At 43.4% G+C, this 15,372-nt stretch overlaps 1 protein-coding gene and 1 long non-coding RNA gene across 7 annotated transcripts in view; one reads left to right on the plus strand and one right to left on the minus strand.

Annotated features, from left to right (window-relative positions):
* The window catches only part of 4930503B20Rik (RIKEN cDNA 4930503B20 gene), a 40,704-nt gene that overhangs the window by 14,217 nt on the left and 11,115 nt on the right, over window positions 1–15,372 (minus strand). For all 6 annotated transcript variants that reach the window (XM_030252862.1, XM_030252861.1, NM_001368726.1 and 3 more), the window contains one exon: window positions 3,266–3,377. In XM_030252862.1, the coding sequence (XP_030108722.1) occupies window positions 3,266–3,373 (108 nt within the window). In that variant the 5' untranslated portion in view covers window positions 3,374–3,377. The remainder of the gene's footprint in view (window positions 1–3,265; window positions 3,378–15,372) is intronic.
* On the plus strand, window positions 1,781–4,620 carry Gm40169. Its single transcript, XR_867723.2, has 3 exons — window positions 1,781–1,868; window positions 3,285–3,418; window positions 4,286–4,620. It is a non-coding gene; the product is annotated as a predicted gene, 40169 (long non-coding RNA).

Raw genomic sequence — 15,372 nt, forward strand, 5'->3', positions numbered from 1 at the left:
AATTCGTTTATCAAGGTCTAGAGTTGGCAGACTAGATTCAGCGGTGTTGTGAGGGATTTCTCAATGACATGTTCCAATTTACATCTCAGTGTTCCCCATGCCAGAATGAGGTCATCCCTGGGAAGAAAATACCACTGCTGGGCCAAGCTCTGTGCTGGCCAATCTCATTTGCAGGGTTGTGTGCGGAATCTGCAAGGCCCACATAGCATGTTGTGCCCTCACCTGGGGTGTCTGGCAGTAGTCTGCGCATAGATACAACCTGGGAAGGCTCTGGGCATCAGGAACCTGGCCAGAAAAGCTTTTATTTAAGCCCCCCTTTTTTGTAAACCTTTTAAGGTATTATTTAAATTTAATTTCAGAAGAGAGCTACTCAATTACAATGACACAAATGGACATTGTACCATTAAAAACCCAAAATAAAATATGCTCTAGACATAATAGTTTCTACTTTCAAACCTGAGCTATTATTTTCCACTAGAATTTTATTATAAAAATTTCAGACATGAGGAAAATAACTTTCTGTGAATACGTACATCCTTCCTCTTAAATTCTACAATTACTATTTTCTAAACTTACTTCATTATATATATATATATATATATATATATATATATATATATATATATAATGTCATTGTTGAGTATTCTTGTAGTTCTTTTCCTTCTCATATAAAATGTATAGGCTATGAAACATAAAGATATGAGTAATTTGAACAAGCCAGTGTCCATGCAGTGGCTACATATGTAGACACCGACAGTCCACAGTCTGATCAGGAGACAGGGGTGTGTAGCTTTCTTGTCCCAACTGTAGTGGTTTGAATGAGAAGGTATCCCATAGGCTCAGATTTAAATACCTGATCCCTGGTTTGTGGGTCTATTTGGGAGGGTTAGGAGATGTGGTCTTGTTGGAAGTATAACACTGTGGGCAGGCTTTGCAATCTGACTTTCAGGCTCTTCCCAGGTCTTGTTAACTAGCTCTGCTGTGTATGTGTGGTTCAAGATGTGAGCTATCTGCTTGTCCTGCTCCTGCTGTCATGCCTGCCACATGCTGCTATACTTAGTCACCCTCGATAGACCCTTTGGAACCAGCAGTCAAAACAGATTCTTTCTTCTATAAGTTGTCTTGGCCATTGTGTTTTATCACAACAGAAAAGTAATGAATACACTAACCCTAAGTAAGACCACACACACACACACACACACACACACACAGACACACAGACACACAGACACACAGACACACAGACACACACACACACACACACACACACACGCACACACACACAGACACACACACACAGACACACAGACACACACACACGCACACACACACAGACACACACACACAGACACACATACACAGACACACACACAGACACACACACACAGACACACAGACACACACAGACACACACACACACGCAACCACACGTAGCCTTTATCAACACACAGAATGTTGGTGTCACCAGAAGGTTCCCTCATATCCTTCAGAAATCATTCCCATCTCTGCCTATTCATGACCAAGCATTTTTTTTTAATTGGCTATTGATCTGTTTTACCAGTCTGAAAATGTATCATACTCATTTGGCATGAACTCTGGTGCATAATGCTTCTCTCATTCAGTATGTTATTGATATTCATCTAGATGCTGTATATGTCAGGCATTCCTCTGTTTTTATTACTGAGTGTTATTCCATTATGTAGACATCTCGGTTTGTACCCTCATTTTGTATCCAACTGTCAACCCAGGCTTCCTGGAGTTTTGCCGACTGTGGGAAAAGCTGCTGCCGACAGCTTCAGGCACATCTCCTTGTAGAAAGGCGGTCGTTTTCCTTTGGTGAATACCCAGGAGTGAACCTGCTGATCTTGGTAGGTGTGAGTGTTTCTTTCACACTCTAACCAGCAGTGTGGGAGCATCCTGTTTTGCTATACACGCTCATTTGGCACCAACTCTCTTTCTATTTTTAATTCTTCTAGTGGGTGTAGGGTCACTTAAGCTTCTATTTTGGCAAATTTTCCTAGCTAACAAAAAAATAAATATGTATAACAACCAAGTTTGAAGGAAATATTGCTGGAGGAGACTAAACTATGTGGCATTTAAAGGGCTACTTATCTGAATTTGGACTGTGCTAATAAGCTCTGGTGAAGGGATGTGACATGGATAGCCAGACATATTCTTCAGTTTCTAATTCTCTCACCTAGATTATGAGACAATGAAAGGAAACTACAGGCTGTTGCAGTAGAGGAAGAGCTTTGTGTTCTGAAGGGAGGACCATAAGCTCTTCCCTATCCACCTCTAGGAGAGCCACTGCCAGAGAGCTGGCTCAGCCTACTTAATGGAGTCATGCATTACCCAGAGAAGAGATGCCTGCTCTTCCCTGTGTTTAATGTCAACTCCTGGGTCCCAGAGAAAGAAATTGACATTTTTGAACATCAATCCTGTGCCAAGACCTTTGGGGGAAATTTGTATATTTTTCCTTTAAACTGTCAGAGCGACGTCACTGTCAATCAGGTATGAACAATCTCATGTTAAAGACGTGAAACAAAGACTCATAGAACTCCAGTAACCTTCCTCCCGGACAGACAGACACATGTGCAGGTGCACAGAAACCTGAACCTGACTCTGCACCCTAGGCTCTGCCTGGATGAGCACCCACAAAGCAAATCACTAGGGCTGAATCCTCCCTTGGGACCCGGAGCCAGCAGTGGTAGCTGGTCCCGTGTGTCTCACCATTGAGTCTGTCTCCGTCTCTCTTTCCTGCTGTCTACTTCCTCCTGCAATGAAGACTGGTTCTTTCCACTCGTGAGCATGATCAGTCCTTTAGGGGCCTCCACTAGAAATGATCTTAGCCAGCCTCTGTGTAGCTCTGCTCCAGCCGCAGGGCTTTATGCTTGCAGAGAGCGACCACCAGCTGCCAGTCTCCTCCTGCTGCTGCTGCTGTCTAGGTGCCTCTTGGTCCCCTCACTGCTCTCTGGTCTCCCTCTTCATTCCCCTCTCAGTGTGAGGAGTCAGGGAACTGTGTCTCTTCAGTCTGAGTTATCTGTTTTGTTTTGGTTTTTGGTTTTTATTTTTTGGGTTTTTTTTGTTGTTGTTGTTGTTTTTTTTTTTTTTTTTTTTTTTTTTTTTTTGAGACAGAGTTTTTCTGTGTAGCCCTGGCTGTCCTCTACTCTATAGACCCGGGCTGGTCTCAAACTCAGAAACCTGCCTGTCTCTGCCTCCCAAGTGCTGGGATTAAAGGGTGTGCCACCGTGCCCGGCTGAGTTACCTGTTCTTGAAATGCACAGGCTTGCTCCTCAAATCCTGCTGTTCGGAAATAATTGACAACGTCCGTCACGGCCCAGTCTGCAGGATCGGGAGGCCTCCCATTTTCCATGGAACTGCAAAATACAAATCCTGTCAGAGTGTGGCGTGTGTGCAGGTAAGCACAGGCTCACTGCCTTGCGTCCCAGGGCTGGTCTGAGCCAGCTCACCAGGAGCCTGGTGCTCATTTCCCTCAGAGTCCATCCAGGTCTACCCACGGAAGGACTCATGATGTTTCCTCTGTGTCTTGGTTTCTTGTGATCACTACTCCTGTTGGTGCAGCCAATGCTTTCTTAGTGAGGTGTTTGACCTTTAATGAAAGTGATTCCCACAAAGACCTCTTCTCTACTCATTTTTGATAGGCTATAGCTTAATGTGTCTATTGTAATTTCAGTATGAATGTTCATTGTACAATGTGACTCAGAAAGCCATTCCTTTAGACGGCCTCTCTGCTGCATTCTGCCCCCCTCCTTATGACACTCTTTCTACCTGATGAAACCTTACCATTCCTACCTATTTAAGGGTCGCCTCAGTGCTAAGGTACTTCCCGGCACCACAAGGAAAGTACTTAAGTTATAATCTGCTCTGAGATCCAATACTCCATTCAAATTATCATCATAGTACCTGTCATACCAAGGTAAACACTTTTTTCAGGACTCTAGTGAGAGATGTGGATCAAAGATACACATGTGAACCTGGCTGGTTCTCACTGTATTATTCTGAGCGTCAAGCATGTGCTTAAGGAAGTCAGTCAACGTTGTTCAAAATGAATTACAGTGACTAGGGAGACGGAATAAGGCAGCTGTCTGAGAGGCTCAGGTAACCCTTCTCAGTAGTTCAGAGAGCTGGGAAAAATGACAGAAAGAAAAGCAACAGTGCAGCATCTGGGACGATCTTACTTCAGGTGGGTCTGTCTATACCTCACCCAAGGAGTTCCCAGAAGGACCATCTGATCTCATTGTTTCTCTGATTAAATCCTTCAAAGGCCTTCTGATCCTGTGGCAAGTGTCTACAAGCTTAACGGAAGTCCTTCAGGACAAAGACCTCCACCTTTCCAACTAGGAATGCATTTGGGAGCAAAAGACAGAGCAACCCCTGTCTATGTGCCTCCCAGTGTTCTGAGAGGACAATGACCACCAACAGACTGTGCCCGTACAGCTGCAAGATCCTCCAAAAGCTGGGAAGAGCAAAACCTGCACTGTGACAGGCCATACCTAGACCGTTTCATCTGAAGCAAGGTCTGAAAGACCATCAGGGGTTGACTATAAAGACATCAGGTGAGGATTATTCCAAGATCTGTGGTAGGGATGCAGCCAGCCAAGGAGCCATGACAGTCTTGGAGACCACACTGAGGATTTCGGACTTCTTCTAAGAGAAGCAGGAAGTTGGTGAATGGCCTTATGGGAAATGGTTAATGAAGTTGAGGCACATCTAGAAGAGTACTAGAGAGGAGGGAGAAGGGGAGACAGGGCGTGGATGAGAAATGTACGATAGTCATCTCTGCGGGTCAGGATCTCAGACAAGAGCACTGGCTAAGAAGAACAAGGTGCATGCCTTAAAACAGTCAACAATAAAATCAGCACTGCTTGGTGGCGGGTGAGACACAGAGAACACAGGGGTAGACATGCCATGAAACTGAACGATGATGGTGCCTTCAATGGCACCACACCCCTGGGTTTTTGTCACGTTAGGGTTTAATGGCTCTGGACTCAGAGTAGAGGGGGGAGCTGGAGGACATCTGGGAGGCAGAGCCTTGATGGCAAGTGGATACCCTCACCCTCCCACCCCCACCCCTACTCCCATCCCCAGTGTGGTGAGAAGACTGCCGTTCTGGAATTAGGTTGCTCAAATATTTAGTCCAAGTCAAAAAGATCTTTTTTTTTTTTTTTTTTTTTTTTTTTTTTTTTTTTTGCCATTAAGACAAAATGTGTAGATTTGGAGAGATCCCAGAAGGTCTTCACACATCTAAATGGCCAGAATCTAGACATAATGTTTCACTCATAGCAAGAACCTAAACACTCAGTTACAAACAAACAATAACCACTACAACAGAACACCAACCAACCAACCAAGCCAACCGATTTCCATTCTTAGAGAAAAGGGAGCCCGTGGCTTACCAATGGACATGCCATTGCTCATTTCTCAGTGGTCCTTAGTTTACAAACATTTAGAGCCAATGCTTGCTAGTTAGATGGGTTTCCTCTTTAAGTTTAGCCTGAATCATAAGTAATGTTTGCCTATGCCTTCAAGTTTCTATTCCTATGAAAAAACACCATGACCAAAAAGCAACACGGGGGAAAAAGAGTTCATTTGGCTTATATTTCTATGTCACAGTCCATCAAAAGGAAGCCAGGGTAAGACCCAGAGTCCTGATGCTGATCACTAGCTTGATCCTTGTTGCTTGTTTATGTTTTGTCTTGTTCTTTAGACCCTGAGACCACCTGCGTAGGGGTAGCGCCACTTGTAATGAGCCCAACTTCAATCGTTAGTCAAGAAAATGCCCATGGACTTAACAGTAGGAACACTGGCTAAGCTCAATTGTTGTTCCCTCTTCTCAGATAACACCAGCTTGTGTCAAGTTGACAAACAAAGCAACAACAACAACAACAAAACTACCATGTGCTAGCTGGTTGTTGTCAATGTGACACAAGCTAGAGTGAGTAGAGGGGTAGGAGCCTCAGGGAGGAAATGCCTCTGTGAGAGGCTGTAAGACACTTTCTCAATTACTGACTTGTGGATGGCCATGGTGCTGTTTGTATTTTGATGTTAATTCTGCTTTCCCAGGAGGGGTTGTCTGGACCAGGAATGAGCCACTGAGTCACCTACTCAGGTAACTTCTTGTGAACCTTCCCCTAATGAATAAAGGAACCAACCAATCACTGGGCGAGTAGGTGGGACTTCTAGGTTGGACAGAAGAAGAGAGAAGGCAGGGGAGAGATAGGGGTTTTTGAGTGGGGATAGTGACAGGACAAGATGTAGCTACTAGTGTCTCCTGGTTTAGACGGCAAACCCACCAGGATTCGCCACTGGAAGATTTAGATTTAATATGGCTTACAAGATTAGGATTCTAGTTGATGCACCCGGTGATTGAGTTACCATTGCTTCTGAACTAAGTTTGTGTGGTATTTTCCTTCACACAGCAGATCGACTGGCTTCCAGAGAGAAAGGTACAGCAGTAAAGCATGGCCTTGCAAGAAATGCACCCCAAAAGGCTCTGGGAATTTTGAAGCATGGGGCTGGTGTGGTAGCCTCAGCAAGTTGGGTGGAAAGATTTCAGAGATCTGAGTCTCCACAAGATTCCAACAGGCAGGCCATTGCCTGCCAGTGCCTGGCTGGCCAGCCCATCAGTGCCTTGCTGCCAACAGTGTGGACTCAGTTTTTAATACTTCCCTCAACACTGATTGATGAGGAGGGCCTAGTTCATGGGGTGTGGTGCCATCCCTGGGCTGATAGGCCTGGGTTCTATAAGAATGCAAACTAAGCAAGCCATAAGTGGCAAGCCAGTAAGCAGCACTTCTCCACACCCCACGCATCAGCTCCTGCCTCCAGGTTCCTGTCCTGTTTGAGTTCCTGTCCTGACTTCCTTCAAAAATGAACAGCAGTGTGGAAATATAAGTCAAAATAAACCCTTCCTCCCTACCTTGCTGTCTGGCCATGATGTTTGGTCACAGCAATAGAGACCCTAAGTAAGACAGACCATAACAGCCTTGTAGTTTTGAATACAGGACTTCCTACTACTTAAATTACCAGTGATATTACTGAGGGGAGGAACTCATTTTCACAATAATAATAATAACAATAATCAAGCACATTTTTATACCAATGTGATTTTGGGGGTGGGGTGATCTGTATGCTGAGATTTTTTTTCATCACCTTAGCAAAATAAACAAGCATGAGTTGACCCTGAGAAATATCTTCAAGGCTCCACTTTCCTTCCGTCACTTGGTCACCATGGGCCTGAAGAATGCTTCTGCAGGAGCTTGCTACTCTAGCAAATCTTTTAGGTTTTCTAATAGTGTCACTTCTAGCAACAAGCAGAGTCCCACAGAGCAGACTTTTAAGTGCCTGGGAAATACTCAAGTTCACATTTTCTGTGGTTGACTTCAGTTAGCCATCTGTCTTCAAAAAGCATGGTATTGGACTGTGATAACTGTGTGCTGCAGTTTGATTTCAAGACCGAGGCTCTCTGGATTCCTTTTGGATTGCTGTAACACCATCACATCCACGATTCTGAGATGCCTTTGACAATTTGAAATGCTGTAGAAAAAAAAAGGCTGGCAAAAGTGCTGGTGGTGTGGGCAAGTCCTGGGGCAATGAGAACTATCACTTTCTCACTGGCAGGGTGAGGGAATCCACCCAGGGTAAATGGGGTTAGTAACTGTAGTGGCTATTCCTGGTTGTCAACTTGACTATATTTGGAATGAACTACAATCCAGAATTGGAAGGCTCACCAGTGACCCTTATCTGGAGGCTTGGAGATAGAAGTTTCTGATCTGGATCTTGGTATGGAGATCTTGAGTGGCTATGGATTCCAGAAGATTAAATCTCTGAGTTCAAGGTCATCTGGGATTAAAGGTGTGGTGGAACACACCTTTCATCTGGGCTACACCTTCTGCTGGAGACAATATAAGGACATTGGAAGAAGGGAGTCTTGCTCTTGCTCCTTCGCCTGCTTGCTGTGTGAGACTGAGTAACTGCTAGATCCTTGGACTTCCATTCACAGCTGCGACTAAACCATTGTTGGGAATTGGGCTGCCGACTGTAAGTCATCAATAAATTCTTTTACTATATAGAGACTATTCATAAGTTCTGTGACTCTAGAGAACGCTGACTAATACAGTAACTAATCAGTATACATTTATGGTCTGACTAGTTTAAGTTAGCCAAGAAGACTGAGGTAATTTAGAAAAATTTAACAATATGGGACTGCTCATACCCTAAGAGGACAGACCTGTTTAACGCCATGGTTGTTCTTTACCAGCATCAATCGCAGGTTTGTGTAGACACACAAAGACGTGGTACAGGAGATGGACTACAGAGTGTGATATGCTTCTCTTGGGTCACAAAACATCAGTCTTCCACCCCCATCTGAACTGGAAGCCCACTTTTTAAAACCCACTTTTAGGAAATTGAAGCTCAGAACAGGGAAGGAACTCACCCTAAATAGCACTGTAGGTTAGATCACCCCAGAACTAGACTCCAGAGACTCTTTACTGCAAGTCTGTGCTCTTCCTCTGAATTCAGCATTGGACAACTACTGATTGGCAGCTATGCTTTTCCCAATATTGCACTAGGTGCAGGATAAAGAACAGAGAAGGCACAATTCTTGCCCCTGGAGAGTGCCAATTACATGAGGAAAAATAGAAACAGCCAAGTAATGGTAGAACTAAGGGGTTACAAAGTGCTAATTAGGATGCATGCAACAGAAGGCTGGTTAGCTGTCCCACTTGATCAGTTAAAGACTGGTCATTTAAAAAGATATTTGTTGGCCCTTAGGGCATAAAGAATGCAAACAGGCAACCTCAGGAAATAGGAGGCTGGGGTGGGGTACTCCCCAGAATGCACCAGAGACCTGGGAGGTGAGAGACTCCCAGGACTCATAGGGAGGGACCTTTGATGAAATGCCCGACAATAGGGAGAGGGAACTTGTATAGCCCACCTCCAGCAGGAAGACAGGACATCAAGTGAGAGATGGGGTTGCCATCCCACAGTCACAACTCTGACCCATAATTGTTTCTGTCTGAAAGAATTACAGGGATGGAAATGGAGAGGAGCCTGAGGAAAAGAAGGTCCAGCAACAGGCCCAAAGTGAGATCCAGCTCAAGGGGAGGTCCCAAGGCCTCACATTATTGCTGAGGCTATGGAACGCTCACAAAAAGGGACCTATCATGACTGCTCTCCAGAAGACCCAACAAGCAGCTGAAAGAGTCAGATGCAGATATTTGCACCCAACCAATGGACAGAAGCAGCTGACCCCTGTTGTTTAATTAGGGAAGGCTGAAAGAAGCTGAGGAGAAGGGCGATCCTGTAGGAGGACCAGCAGTCTTAATTAATCTGGATCCCCGATATCTCTCAAACACTGGACCACCAAACAGATAGCATACACCAGCTGATATAAGGCCCCCAACACACATACAGTAGAGGACTTCCAGGTTGTGTTCATTCAGAGATGATGTACCTAACCCTCAAGAGACTGGAGGCCTCAGGGAGTTTAGAGGTCAGGTGGGATAGGGGTTGGGGGCATCCACGTGGAGATAGGGGTGGGTTGGGAGGAGGTGTGGGATGTGGAGCAGTCGGAGGGTGGATGAGAGGGGCGGGGAATGGAATATGGAGTGTAAAAAATGAATTACACATAAAATTAACTTTAAAAAACCTTTAAAAAACCAAAACAGGATTGCTTTGCACAATAGACAATAAATAAATAAATAAATAAATAAATAAATAAATAATCAAAATAAAAATAAAGATTTGTTACTCCAAACGCTTAGCTTCTAAGCTTCAAAGAGAGATTGAGTTTGCTGACCCCATCAGGGTCTTCAGCGACAGTTCTGAGGACAGTACTGTATCATTTAAGGTCATCTTAAGGGAATGTGGAGAGGCAGGATTTAAGACCAAATAGTATCTGCAGCTGGGTGAGTTTGGAGGGTGGGTTTGCATGGCCATTTGTTTGCTGGGGTAGTACTGTGTCTGCTTCAAAGACTTTTTTGTTGCCAAGCTGAGATACTCAACTTTCTCCACTATAAATGGACTGTTGTCTTCACATGTTATCACAAGTACACATCAGATTCCAGCAGGAATTTAAATGGCACCGTTCGACACTTCTGAGATGGTGGCTCCATTGTGGCCGGAGTTTTCATTGATGAAACGAGACAGAAGCATGCCATGGTCTCTTTAATACTATTTACTGTCATAGTGGAGTCTTTCCTTGAAAATGTATATAAATTTGTTACATTTATGAGTAACTTATAGGCATGACATCTGAAAATGTATGAATATTATGCTTCATTCAGAATATCAAGGAAGTAAGGGGCAGAGTTTCTCTTCAGTTTTCTTACTTTCTCAAGTCAGTGTTTCCATTACCCTTCTTCTAGCTCATGGGCGTACGGCTAGAAACGCCACATGCCAGTAAAAATTACATCATGACTGAATAACGAACACTAGAAAATCCTTCTCATTTAATGATATAACTCACTTTTAAGAAGAGATAAAGATGCAATAATTTTGATAGTCAGTAAATAAAAACCTGGCACACACACACATATACAACTTTACTGAGATGTTCTTGTGAGCATTTTCATATCTGCACAATCATGATTTTATGAGACCAATGTGCTGCCCACCACACCAAGTGGACGATACACCATACTTTTAAGTGCTAGCAGAAAATGTCTCCATTTCTCTTTCCATGTAGGCTGGCAAAAATAGCAGGGCCTTTCTCAGGATCTAGCTCAGATATAGTTTATGGTGTTTATGATGCATAGACGCTGGGGGTTGGTCAGAGAAGAAAGATTATGATGGCTGAATGATCTTCACTGTCAATCTGCACACTTCTGGGAATGTTGGTGAGGGTATTCCCAGAGAGAAAAGACACACACACACACACACACACACACACAGAGAGAGAGAGAGAGAGAGAGAGAGAGAGAGAGAGAGAGAGAGAGCTCCTCTAGTGAATGCTAATACACTGTTGTTCATTTTGATATTCCCTTAAGTGTGTTACATATCCATCCTACAGCAACTGAATGAGCAATGTGAAGCCATGGGGATGTGGTGTCTTCGTGTCTGGTATTTGATAAAGAAAACTGGTACGGGGAAACCGAGTTGTTGCCACAATTTTAGTTGTCCATTTGAATTAGAAAAACTAGGAATTAGTTTGTGAGAAAAACTAGAAAACTGTGGAGCTAAAGGTTGGAGGGGTCTAGAATGCTCTAAGCAGAGTCTGATGGAGAACCAGAGAGCTGAGAGAACTTCAGACAGTGAGTGCCTGCCCATAAGGTCACAGGGTGAGAACTATAATGGAATCGGATTAGCCGTCTTCAGGTTATATTCTGGCAATGAGTTTGTCTGCATTTTGTCTGTGCCTCGAGACTCTGGGAGCGCAGCAGTTAGTCCATGAGAGGGTATTTTATAGCTGCTTGGCACCAACGCTCAACACTATTGTAAGGCTATGATTTACTAGAAGAGCCACAGTGCAGATTGGGAGCAAAAGGAGAGTGGATCAACTGGAAATACTTTTAAAAAATAGTTTGGCCAGAAAGGGTGTGTGCTCAATGTGAGACCAAAGCATTGTAGTTTGTTAGAGATTGACCACTAAAAAGAAGCTAAGTACTTTGTCCTGGGCATAAGAACGAAGCCTTGAGGACACTTCATGAGAAGGCAAGACTCTGACCCATTTTATGGTTACATTATAGGGTGCAGAAATGTAAGTGCATCCAACAGATTTTCCCTGGAGGAGAGCTATCTCTAGGACATCCTATGTGTACAGTTGATGTAGTGGACAATTTCCCAAGATCCAGCCACTCAGAAGTCACAGCCCAAGAGACCTGGCTGCTTTTTGAGCTTGAGGCTAACTCTGGTTTGGCAGGCATGTGGAATGTAATATTCTAGAATCCCAGAGCCTTCTGGAGAACAGGAAGTGTACAGCTGCATTGGACTCCCTGGGGGCAGCCTGAGAGGGAAATGCACGAGACTATGAGAGCTTCTAAATATCTCCAGTAAACATGAATGTCTGCTGGGAAGATCTGCAGGCAGGGTATGGTACAAATGAGTGGACAGGCCGTAAGGCCTGAACTGGCAAGACTCAGGGTGGGGCTGCCCGCCAGCTCTTTGGATCCTACATCCATCTACCCTGTATAAGCTGTATAAGTTGGATCCTACATCTACCCTGTATAAGCTGTATAAGTTGGATCCTACATCTACCCTGTATAAGCTGTATAAGTTGGATCCTACATCCTTCTACCCTGTATAAGCTGTATAAGTTGGATCCTACATCTACCCTGTATAAGCTGTATAAGTTGGATCCTACACCCTTCTTCCCTGTATAAGCTGTATAAGTTGGATCCTACACCCTTCTTCCCTGTGTAAGCTGTATAAGTTGGATCCTACATCCTTCTTCCCTGTATAAGCTGTATAAGTTGGATCCTACACCCTTCTTCCCTGTGTAAGCTGTATAAGTTGGATCCTACATCCTTCTACCCTGTATAAGCTGTATAAGTTGGATCCTACATCCTTCTTCCCTGTGTAAGCTGTATAAGTTGGATCCTACATCCTTCTTCCCTGTATAAGCTGTATAAGTTGGATCCTACATCCTTCTTCCCTGTATAAGCTGTATAAGTTGGATCCTACATCCTTCTTCCCTGTATAAGCTGTATAAGTTGGATCCTACATCCTTCTTCCCTGTATAAGCTGTATAAGTTGGATCCTACATCCTTCTTCCCTGTATAAGCTGTATAAGTTGGATCCTACACCCTTCTTCCCTGTATAAGCTGTATAAGTTGGATCCTACACCCTTCTTCCCTGTATAAGCTGTATAAGTTGGATCCTACATCTACCCTGTATAAGCTGTATAAGTTGGATCCTACATCTACCCTGTATAAGCTGTATAAGTTGGATCCTACATCCTTCTTCCCTGTATAAGCTACAGGCTTCATATTCTTCCTGCTGGGCTCTAGTCTTCTTTTGGCTTTATTCATCTCTACTCTCATGTCAACTATCTCCTTTTTTAACTAAGAATGATTCCTGGGTAATTGTGTATTGTAAGAACACAATTTTGAAGTTGTGTTCACAGGGGCTCACAGGTAAGGGTTGCAGCCCATCTCAGAGAAGACTTTGGGCTTAAACTTTTGAACAATATTGAAACTGTTAAGAATAAGGGTCTTCTTGGGGTTTGACTAGGTGCATCTTGGGTTATGAGAAGGCTGTGGGCCTCTGGGTGCTGAGGTTTGACATGGAGCACACCACTGAATTAATCCACTGGTGGATCCATAATTTGATGGCAAGATTGGCAGGTGGTTTGTTAAGGGATGGGGCCTAGTGGGAGGAAGTAGGTCACAGAAAGTTAGACCTCGCCCTGCATTCTATCTCTACTCAGCCACCATGAGTTGACCAACTTTGCTGCTGGGTACCATTGCACCCCCATGATGCTGTGTCTACCTTCATGGAGACTGTTGACTCTGACTAAAGCCTCTGAGATCCATGAGCCCAAATAAACTCTTCTTCAAGTTTGCATTTTTCAGATACTTGGCACACAAATCAAAGGCTGGCCAAGGACACTGTGGATAAATATAATCTGTCTGAATTCCACAACTCTTTTATTATTTTTTAACCATTACAGCTCTCTTTCAGTTTATGAGAGAAAAGGAGCCTCGGATCCTGGCTCCTGATTACGGCAATGTATCAGTCATGCTGCGCTTTCCCTAAGACTCTTTCTATACGGTACTTATTTTTACACTCAGAAATGGACTCTAACTTTGTACTGCTTTTATTTTTATGACTTATTTTTAAATCAAATTATGCCACTCTTTGCCCGTGTTTTAAAATAGCCTTTGGCTAAAAGTAATTTAACTCCAATTATAATAAATTAATGTTGATCTCTTTGCTTATAAAAAAAAAAACCTAAGAACTCAGCAACTAAACGGGATTTCACTTTCTCTCCATTCCCCGCCCCCTTCTCGCATCATAGCAGCGAGCAGAGATCTGGATAAAGGCTGACCCAGGAAAAGGAAGGAACGGTTCAAAGGTTCTGGGATATTTTTTTTTCACTTAAAAATATTCAGATAAGTGGGGGTGGGCACATTCAGCTGCACCGTACCCAAGGGATAAGATTTCTGGGAAGCAAATAGCTCATGAGGCTTTCTGTGTGTTCTCAGGTCCAAGGCTGAGAACTCAGAGCGGTGATTTCAAGACAGCTTTGGTTTGGATTGAATCAAATGGACAACAGGCTCAACTCTAGCTTGCCCATGATTTTGCTTGTGCCACTTAAATCCTCCTCTATGTTTTACTTCTAGACATGAAGGGTCTACTCTCTTGATTTAAGTAGCAGTTTAAATGCCCCCTTCTGAATATCGCCAGTAAATGTTTCATTACAGTTATTAATTAATAAAATGTTAATGAGTCTATGATGAGACAGACACTTGATAAACACTGGAACCCAACGGCCTCATGGAAAGGACGCTAGCAAGGCAGTATTTTTGGAATTGGCTGGGTGTGTGTGGTCATGCCTTTTCCAACTGTGAATTACATGAAATACAAATGCAGATCTAAGAAGAAAATCTGTGTTCAACCAGAGATATGCAGCAATGGAAACTACACAACATGTTAATAAAACATGGCAGAAATGTGACACATCCCAATAATGTTATGTTGATGACATGTTAAAGTAACATTTTTGATAGTTAAATACAGCACACCACTGAAATTTGTTTCATTGTTTCACAAATGACCTCTAGAAACTTTTAAATTACCTAAGTAGCTACAGACTTATTGCTTATTATATATATATAGATAGATAGATATAGATATAGATATGTATATATATATACACATATATATGAAAATACCATTATAAAGGGATATATATCCCTTTATTTTTATATTAAATATTTACCAAGTGAATGAGTTTGTGACTGTAACTTAATTTGCATTTTCTTTGTCACTTTCAGTACTGAGTGTAATGGTTTGTATTTGCTTGGCCCAGGAAGCGGCACTTTTAGTAGGTGTGGCCCTGTTGGAGTAGGTGTATCATTGTGGGTGTGGGCTTTAAGACCCTCATTCTAGTTGCCTGGAATCCAGTCTTCCACTAGCAGCCTTCGGGTGAAGACGTTGAACTCTCAGCTCTGCCTGCACCATGCCTGCCTGGATGCTGCCATGTTCCCACCTTGATGATACTGGACTGAACCTCTGAACCTGTAAGCCAGCCCCAATTATATGTTGTCTTTTATAAGAGTTGCCTTGGTCATGGTGTCTGTTCACAGCATTAAAACCCTAACTAAGACACTGAGTATCTCCTCACATGCTAACTAGACACTTAAATATCACCTCCTGTGGAATTTCTTGCCCTTCAGAAAGCGTTCA

Source organism: Mus musculus, chromosome 3 (genome assembly GCF_000001635.26).
Source record: "Mus musculus strain C57BL/6J chromosome 3, GRCm38.p6 C57BL/6J".
NCBI classification, from domain to species: domain Eukaryota; kingdom Metazoa; phylum Chordata; class Mammalia; order Rodentia; family Muridae; genus Mus; species Mus musculus.